Source organism: Limulus polyphemus, unplaced genomic scaffold (genome assembly GCF_000517525.1).
Source record: "Limulus polyphemus unplaced genomic scaffold, Limulus_polyphemus-2.1.2 Scaffold8131, whole genome shotgun sequence".
NCBI lineage: Eukaryota > Metazoa > Arthropoda > Merostomata > Xiphosura > Limulidae > Limulus > Limulus polyphemus.
Window position 1 is genome coordinate 3,855 of NW_013673741.1, and position 9,114 is coordinate 12,968.

Below are 9,114 nucleotides of genomic sequence, written 5' to 3' on the forward strand. Positions count from 1 at the left end.
CACAAGCAACGATGATCGAACACCTGAAGACATTCGAGATCTTCGACTCGAAGAGCATTTTTGGAAGAGTTCATGATTGTGTGTGTGGGCTGAGATACTGCCAGGTCGCCCAGGCCTAGACATTGCTACAAGTTATCCTTAGTAATATTAACACATTGCTACAAGTTATCCTTAGTAATATTAAACATAAGATTAAGGAGTAGGACCAATACAGGATTATCAATTTGATCATTCCCATATTGCTACAAGTTATCCTTAGTAATATTAAACATAAGATTAAGGAGTAGGACCAATACAGGATTATCAATTTGATCATTCCCATATTGCTACAAGCTATCCTTAGTAATATTAACACATTGCTACAAGTTATCCTTAGTAATATTAACACATTGCTACAAGTTATCCTTAGTAATATTAACACATTGCTACAAGTTATCCTTAGTAATATTAAACATACGATTAAGGATGAGCGGTTGGTATAACAAAATGGATTTAGACTTGGTCTGGACACGTGAGAGAGAGAGAGCGTACTTGACCTTAGGGTGTTAGGTTAAAGAGCATACAGAAGTGGAAAAAAATCTTTATGTACTTTGTAGACTCTGAAAAACTCAACACAAAGTTAACAAAGATTCTACACACTCAAGAACTTATGTTGGAGTTAAGATTCAAACTGACAAAGAACTAAGCAGTTAGATTGCAGTGTGTTTCAGGTATACAGTTTAAGAAATGTATTACAGTTGTATATATTTGATGCTGTGTACTGTAGGATAAATTATACCAAGGCTACACTTAAAATACAATATCATAGGAGACTTACAATCATTTCAGTTCTGCTAACTTTGTGTAAGGATATCATACAATGACAAAAATGAAAAATTAACACAACTTCAAAAATACAGATGCACAAATAAAAAGTATTATAAGACTACTCTGTATTAAAAATATTAACTGTAAGAATAATGTGTTGTCTCATTATCACTAGCTACAAAAGTTTAATTACAAGCATAATACATATAGTTTTAATTTGTAGAAAAACCTGAAAATTCCTTTTTCCTCTTGTACCGTAGATGTTTCAGCTCTAAAGCAACGGCTCACAGCGGCTAATTTTTGGGGCAGTTCATTTAAAGAGAGTGTCTTGTTAGCAAAAAAGGCTCCAAAGGCCATTTCTGCAGTTCCAGAAAGACACAAGTCCCCACCAAAATTTGGTTCCAGATGATAAACCTGAAATACAATATTAAACATCTACAAATTTCTTAATATTGAGTACGTCTGTTATAATACTTTTACACATGTACTGTACAGTCATGCAGATTTGTGTCATATTTCAAAGAATTTATATTTGTATATCTGTTATTTGTTAGTGCATTATAATTGCTGGAAGGTCTACCAACTTGAGATATCCTACACATTTACAGTCAACTGTACATAACTAATAAATTCACTGGAATTTGAAGTCAGGTTGAAATATCAGTAAATAAATTACAAAATACAGAAACAACTAATCAGCGAATAATAAACCCCAGAGCCATTTACGCAAAAACAAGTGGCAACAAACATTTAAAAAAAAGGCAGCATTGTGATTGGTTGATTTTACTGAATGCAATTTTTAGTCCACTGTTGCTGATACAAAAAGAAAAACAATGTCTTGCTGCTTTGCAACTGGCAAAGAAATAAGAAGTCTACAGAAAATTAGAGTTAAATATGACAACTTTAAACTGACACCTAACCATTCTGAGAAGATGAAAGACTCCATTAGTCCAGAAGCAAGTGGAGGACCAAACTATTTCATTAATTAGTGCAAGTTTGAAAGTTATAATTTTCCTATACTAAAAATGTATTTTCGATAGGTACTCACATTCCCGTTCAGTGCTGCCCTCTATATGGAACATTTTCTATACGCATGCCATAAGTCTTCCTCTCCCCAATATTGGAATTGCTATATTCCAACATTTCTCATGCAAATCATCATGCGTCATCTACTAACCAATAGGAGCATGATATAATCATTTGACGCACGTGACTCCCTCTACCGAACTATCACTTCAAAGTTTGGCAGAAGATGTCAGCACTGAAGAAAAGTGGGAAGTGTTAGCAGAGGTAAGTACCTATCAGAAATACATTTTCAGTATAGGAAAACTATAACTTCCAATACGGTACTTACCTCCCCTCACAAGATTAGCTAGAATCTCACATTGAAAAGGAGGAGGGACCGGTGCGAGGGAATGACAGAAGTACCCCCTGAAAGCATCCAAAGGATAATCCTGAAAATGAGAGATACAAATGTGAAAACCAGAAGAGAGGAACTGCACTATTTCTGAGCCAGGTATATTCTTTACCCATGTGTGGAATGTGTAAGATATAAGGGCAGAAATGAGAGGAGCACATCCAAGTGGGAGAGAATGCGGTAGGAAAGTGATCCTAACCAGAGGAAGATATTGTAATTCAATCCCACTAAAGTGGGTAAACAAGGATGCGCCCCTGCATGTAGAGTGGTAAGTCAACTACATCCAAAACCTCCTTGCAGGGTACTGTGCGAGATTAGGATGAGGATCATACCATCTTCACCTCAAACCCAAGAACCAGGGATTAAGGCCCACACCGATTCCCAGTTATGACATGAGGATTAGCTATGAGCTATTGATCCAGAAAATTGACATCTAGTATCAATAGTATGTCTATTGCATGGAATCAATTCTCCCAACCGTGGTACAGGCCAGGACCATCCAATGGCAATAACATCCCTGTAAGAAGAGAAAGAGGGATAGTCAAGGACAGAACCGTAACAATCCCATGTACCACCACTGTGACCCACAACGTAGATGGATGAAATCGAGGAAGGAAGATAAACAACCGGAACCCGTGTGAGGACTTATGATGATTGGCTCACTCTAATCCAAAACTTCCTCACTGGGTACCAATATCCATGCAAGGGTAGGAGGGCTCCCATTCAAAGGGGTGAACTACATTCTGACATCTCGCTCTGTGGTACTGGTTATCGCCAGTAGGAGGATGTTACGTCATCTACACTCCCAGATCACTACCACCCTACTCTATAACTGAATGGTTATTGTGTGAAACTCATTCAGCAGGGTGCCTCCAAGGTTAAACACCTCAGCAGCTTGGAACTGGACAGTGGCAAGGACTCCCATACTCCATTCAAAGAAAGGAAGGTGACAATGTGGTGGAGAGTCTGGTGGAACATCACCATCAGAGTCAGTGCAATGGGTGACTACAAAACCATATTTTGAAAAGCAGACCATACCGAGTTATTCACTCTAGGCATGGCAGAGATGGGCAGCAATCCCCTTCTGCTTCACCCATGCAGTCCATGGGTGGTACAGCCTTGGATGGGCATGTTTATGAAACAAAATATCACGAGGTTATTCACCATCAAGCAATCTTGTGGAACACCCCATCTCCATGGTGAGCATGCAAAGCCATGGAAGATAAAGCATGAGTTAACGTGGCTGTACAGTGTGGACTTAGAGTTAAAGAATACCTGGTCAGACTTCACTCACCATGGAGCAGGATCCATGTGATAAAAGTAGATAAAGGCCCCTGATAGAAAGAAAGTATGAAGAAACACTTACCAGTTAGAGTTGTACCAAAGTCTGAAGAATGGCCACAGGTGTTATATCAAACCCCAAAAAAGAGGAAACTGCGATATGATGGAAATAGTGGGAGATGAACGTACTGGGAGTGGTCCACATGCCAGATTGCAGAATATCCTTCAATGGACAAAGAAGATGAAAAGTGAGGTGTTGGAACTGATGGGAGGACACTTGGAACAAAATCTGGGAGGAAGAAGGTAGAGACAAATAGGCCAATAGAACCAAAAGGTGGACCCAATTGGTAATTGTAGAAGGGTGAAAGATCATGAAGGGAGGAGGATTGCCAGGGGTCAAAGAGTGGGGAACGTGTACCCCCGGAGGTAGCAGTATGGGCTAAAAAACAACAAAGAGCCCTGACAGGACACATAAGCCTATCCAGATCCAGTCGAGGGTAAAGATGGGAAATAGAAGGAAGGGAAGTAGGAGAAAACACCTTCCCAAGCTGCTCAGGTCTTCAGGAGAAAGAAACAATCTGGATAAAGGAGAAGATAGGTAGGGTAATAAAGGGTAGATGAAACGTGAATGGCAAACAAATCCAACCTTCGACGTCCACAGGCTAAGAGAAGAAAGAAATGTGTTTTAAGGGAAAGATGAAACATGGAAAACGAGGAAAGTGGTTCAAATGGAAGTAAAGTAAGGTAATGTAGGTTCACATTATGTCCCAATCTGGAAGGGCAGGATGCCTGGAAAGGCAATGTATCCAGAAGGGATGCATGAGCATGCTAAGAACGGGGAAGTAAAAACCATAAGTTATTGGGAAGAACAAAAGTTATGGGATAAGGTTGCCCAATATCAGGAAAGTGAGGAGACCGAAGATCAATGGTTGAAGAACCAGGTGAGAAATTCCACTACAAAAGCCATGGTAGGCCTGTCAGCAGAAATCCCCCTGGTAGTAGACCAACTGCAGAATACCTTCCAGTTGCATTGGTACAGCTCCATGGAAGTTGGATGGATGGAACTAGCTAACAAGGAAGTGACTCGACGTGTGAAACCAGATCATCTTGCCAAGGACCAGTTAAAAGCCAGATGTGAAGGCTGTGATGTAGGATATGTGATTGAGGTTGGCAAAGAAGGGAGAGAGAAAGTGGAAGAGGGACAGGGGGGAGAAGAACAGTCGTTGTAATCTTGGAAACCAAGACTGAGCTGGTCAATAGACAGCAATCAGTAGGACTTGGCAAGGAGTGGAGTCGACAAGAGAAATCACCCAATGAAGTAATCGGATGGCTGGGAACACATAAAGATACTTGCGTGACCTGGCTGAAGGCATCAACTGATAGAACCTGTGAATGAGGTACAGGAGACCAAAAGATAGGTAATTTGGTGTTGAGACCCATAACAAAGGCTTCCTTGTGGGGAGAACCCCACCCATTACAAAGATCCTTGATTACGTGGGGATCTAATGCCCACTCCATGGGATATGTCCCATTGGGGCGTGAAAGATGATCCGTGACCAGATTGAAAGCAGCACACAGCACATTACAAGCAATAAGGCGAATATAATGTGCATGGGGCCAGTATAAAACTGTATAATTGTCTGAATGAATCATCACCAGATAATGCTGGGTGAGGAAAAGAAAGTGATTCAATGCCCAATGTACAGCTAGAAGTTTGAGAACATTGATATGCAAAGTGCTTTTGTCTGCAGACCAATGGTCCAAAGCTTCCTGATGATTGACCCATACCCCCATTTCTGAAGGGCTGCATTCGTGAAAAGATGTAGATTCAGGATGTGGGGGAAGAAGTGGCAAACCTGCTGATGTATGGACTTTGTCCAGCCACCAATGCAGATAATCTCACAAGTAAAGAGGAAGGGAAATGGGGGTGGAAAGAGGATCCTAAGCAAAGTTCCATCATTCGTGAAGCACCACTGAAGGGATCTCATATGGGCATGACCGAGAGGGACCAGTGGTTTTATGGAAGACCACATCCCCAAAAGCAATAGAACCTCACAAGTAGTAAGTGACTGAGCGAAGAGGGTGTGGTGAAACAAAAGTTCCCTTGATCAAAGTCATAAAGTCAAGATATTGAGTGGGTCTGAGGAAAGACTTCTCCAATTTGATCAAACAGCCCAACCAAGCTGCCAAAGAAAGTAGCTGCCGAGTATGCTTGGCCGATTCCTATTCATAATGAGCCAGAAGCTAGTCCATGTAATAATGAAATTGAAGCCCTAGAGCATGGAGATGATGTGCAAAAGCCCAGACTATTCGACAAAACACGTAAGGTGCCAAGGCAAGTCCAAAGAGGAGTGTGAAAAATGGGTAAACCACCACGAGATGGACAAACAAAAGATAAGGACGAGACTGAGGTGACATAGGTATATGTAGATAAGCGTTGGAAACATCCATTTTTGTCATCCACAACCCTGGAAAATGCCCATCTCAGGGTGAGAAGAGACTCCATGGTGAACTTGAGTAGTGATATGAAGCAGTTGAGGCAAGATAATCAATTACCAGCCCCCAATCCCTGGTTTTCTTGGGGACAACGAAAAGGCAGAAATAAAAAACCCTGTAAGAATGGGGAACAGGTTCGATTGCCTGCTGAAAAAGCAATTCCTGAACCACTTCTGGCAGACACTGGCTGTTCAAGGGATCTCGAGAAGGAGGGAAGAAAATGGGAAAAGGAGAAACCTGAGGTGGAGAGAGAAACTGGACAACAAATCCTTTTGACAGGAAATGAAGTACCCATTGTTCATCGATGAAGGGATGCCAGCAATGAAGAAACTCGAACAGCTGAGCCCCTCCAGACCAGAACCAACTGGGTAGTCACCAGTACTGTTGGCAATGGGGGTTACATCACTGAGGAAGGTGACGAAAAGAACCCTGAGTAGAAGGAATGGGTGAGGGCTAGGAAGGGAAAGGATGGTAAACGGGAATTGGGGGCATATGGGGCTCTGACTGAGACATATGGCCTACAATATTCTTAAGGGTGGATTGTTGGTGGACAGATGTACCCCGAGGCTGTATCCAAGACGTAACTTCTCAGAAATGGGACCATGCATAAATCCCTGAGATATGTTGAGGGTAAACAGACCTGAGCCAATATAGCATCACGACCTATAAGGTCCCAACAACAAAGAAACCACGTATGTAAAGCCATAGCCAAAGACGATATATGGGTTAAAGTGGAAGAGAGAAGGACAAAGGTATCTGCAGAAAACCCTCAGTATTTCAGATAGGAGGTGTATGAAAGAAATATACCATAAGAGCTTGATAAGGGTAAGATGCAGACGAGAATATTGGGCATAGGTGAGACTGACATTTGATTCAGAAGCCCCCCCCTCCCCCCCCACAAATAAGTAACAAGGAACCTAACAACTGCTGATCTAAAAATTGATAGTCTGTCTGATGCTAAAAAAGGCAAACTGATCAAAAGTCCTCGGGGTGCACGGCATGTTAATCCCCTTGCTCAATTGTGAGGCAAATTGATCAGCATGAACCTGAATATAAGGGGAGGGAGGAAAAACCAAAAAGGGTTGGGAAGAATGTTCATGCAATAAGGAAGGATGAAGTGAATAAGAACGGTTGATCTCTCGACGGTGACCCGCATGCGAGGCCTGAGAAAAAATGCTGGTTGCTGGTGTAACCCTGAAGTGGTAATGTTATCTTCAGAATTCATTGCACAGAAAAGGTTTAACAAATTCGAGTGCAGAAATAAAGCGACTAGAATTAACTGATAAATACTAATATAGGAATTGGGTTGAATGAGTTTGAATGTGCTCTTTTATGTGCTTAATGCTTCCTCATGATATGGTTATTTTTTACTTAAGTTCGTTTCAGGGTAGGGGATATCTTCAACCAAGACAATTTTAGTTTCCTAACATTGTAGTTGACCTTTGGCAGGGTTTTCCTTCAGATGTATTGTATGCGATTAATTTAAAGGAGTATAACAGAAAGTTTGATAAATTTTTAAATGATAAGGGTTGGCTTTGAATTATGTGTATAGAGTTTAGTGAATGGGATGGTCTAGATGGACCAATAGGTCCTTTGTTATTGTTAAATGTTGTCATGAAGCTTGTGTGTATGAAATAGACAAAGTTATTAACCCTGTTTGCACTGGTTTCCAAGCATGTTTTGCCAACTCGAATGGTCTTAAACAATTCATCACAGTCTGTGTGAAATCAGCTGCCTCTTGATGTTCACTTTGAATGAAGATGCTTAAAGCTGCTGTCAATGTCCTTTAAGAAATTAAATCAAACTATTTATTACAAAAACCAATAAACCATGCATGTAGTTGTTTCGGATACTACAGTACTTACCTCTTCTCACAAGATTAGCTATTCTCTTTCTGCCCTCTATATGCGATTTTTTTTTTCTTTACGCATGCCACAAGCCTTCTGCTCCCCCAATATTGGAATTGCTATATTCCAACATGTCTCTCATGCAAATCATCATGCGTCATCTCCTAACCAATAGGAGCATAATATGCTCACATGATGCATGTGACGGCCTTTAAACTTCTTTACCGAACTATCACTTCTCGTTTGGCAGCGTTTCCGTGGTAACATGTTAGTAATAACTAATATAACAATACTAGCTGTGGTAGATTGTTAGTATCAATTAATATAGTGAAGAGTAGTAAATATTTTTTTTTGAATTACTAAATATACGTAAGTATTGCAGTGCAAACCATCGTTACAAAACGAACAATAAGTTTTGTACCACATACTTTGAATAAGTTAGTGTTGTCATTGTTGCTGTCAAGGAATTGTAAATCATCTCTTTGAAAAATGTTGTATGATTTAGAGAATGGATAAAGGAAGTATGTTCCTAATTTCACAGTTAAGTAAGTTATATGTAATTAATGAGGTAGATAATGTAGATGTCTGGACTTACAGTGAGAATGGTAGGTCTGTATTGTTATATTAGTTAGTACTAACATGTTACCACAGCTAGTATTGTTATATTAGTTAGTACTAACATGTACCACAGCTAGTATTGTTATATTAGTTATTACTAACATGTTACCACAGCTAGTATTGTTATATTAGTTGATACTAACAATCTACCACAGCTAGTATTGTTATACTAGTTATTACTAACATGTTACCACAGCTAGTATTGTTATATTAGTTGATATTAACAATCTACCACAGCTAGTATTGTTATATTAGTTATTACTAACATGTTACCACACTAGTATTGTTATATTAGTTAGTACTAACATGTTACCACAGCTAGTATTGTTATATTAGTTAGTACTAACATGTTACCACAGCTAGTATTGTTATACTAGTTATTACTAACATGTTACCACAGCTAGTATTGTTATACTAGTTATTACTAACATGTTACCACAGCTAGTATTGTTATACTAGTTATTACTAACATGTTACCACGGCTAGTATTGTTATATTAGTTGACACTAACAATCTACCACAGCTAGTATTGTTATATTAGTTATTACTAACATGTTACCACAGCTAGTATTGTTATATTAGTTAGTACTAACATGTTACCACAGCTAGTATTGTTATATTAGTTAGTACTAACATGTTACCACAGCT

The 9,114-nt window shown here is 39.7% G+C and overlaps 2 protein-coding genes across 3 annotated transcripts in view; one reads left to right on the forward strand and one right to left on the reverse strand.

Annotated features, from left to right (window-relative positions):
- The window catches only part of LOC106475136 (serine--tRNA ligase, mitochondrial-like), a 20,008-nt gene that overhangs the window by 2,428 nt on the left and 8,466 nt on the right, over positions 1–9,114 (reverse strand). For both annotated transcript variants that reach the window (XM_013935832.2, XM_022379331.1), the window contains exon 4: positions 1,037–1,221. In XM_013935832.2, the coding sequence (XP_013791286.2) occupies positions 1,037–1,221 (185 nt within the window). The remainder of the gene's footprint in view (positions 1–1,036; positions 1,222–9,114) is intronic.
- Positions 1–9,114, forward strand: part of LOC106475138 (acanthoscurrin-2-like) — a 24,273-nt gene that overhangs the window by 1,538 nt on the left and 13,621 nt on the right. The gene's annotated exons all lie outside the window — the stretch shown is intronic.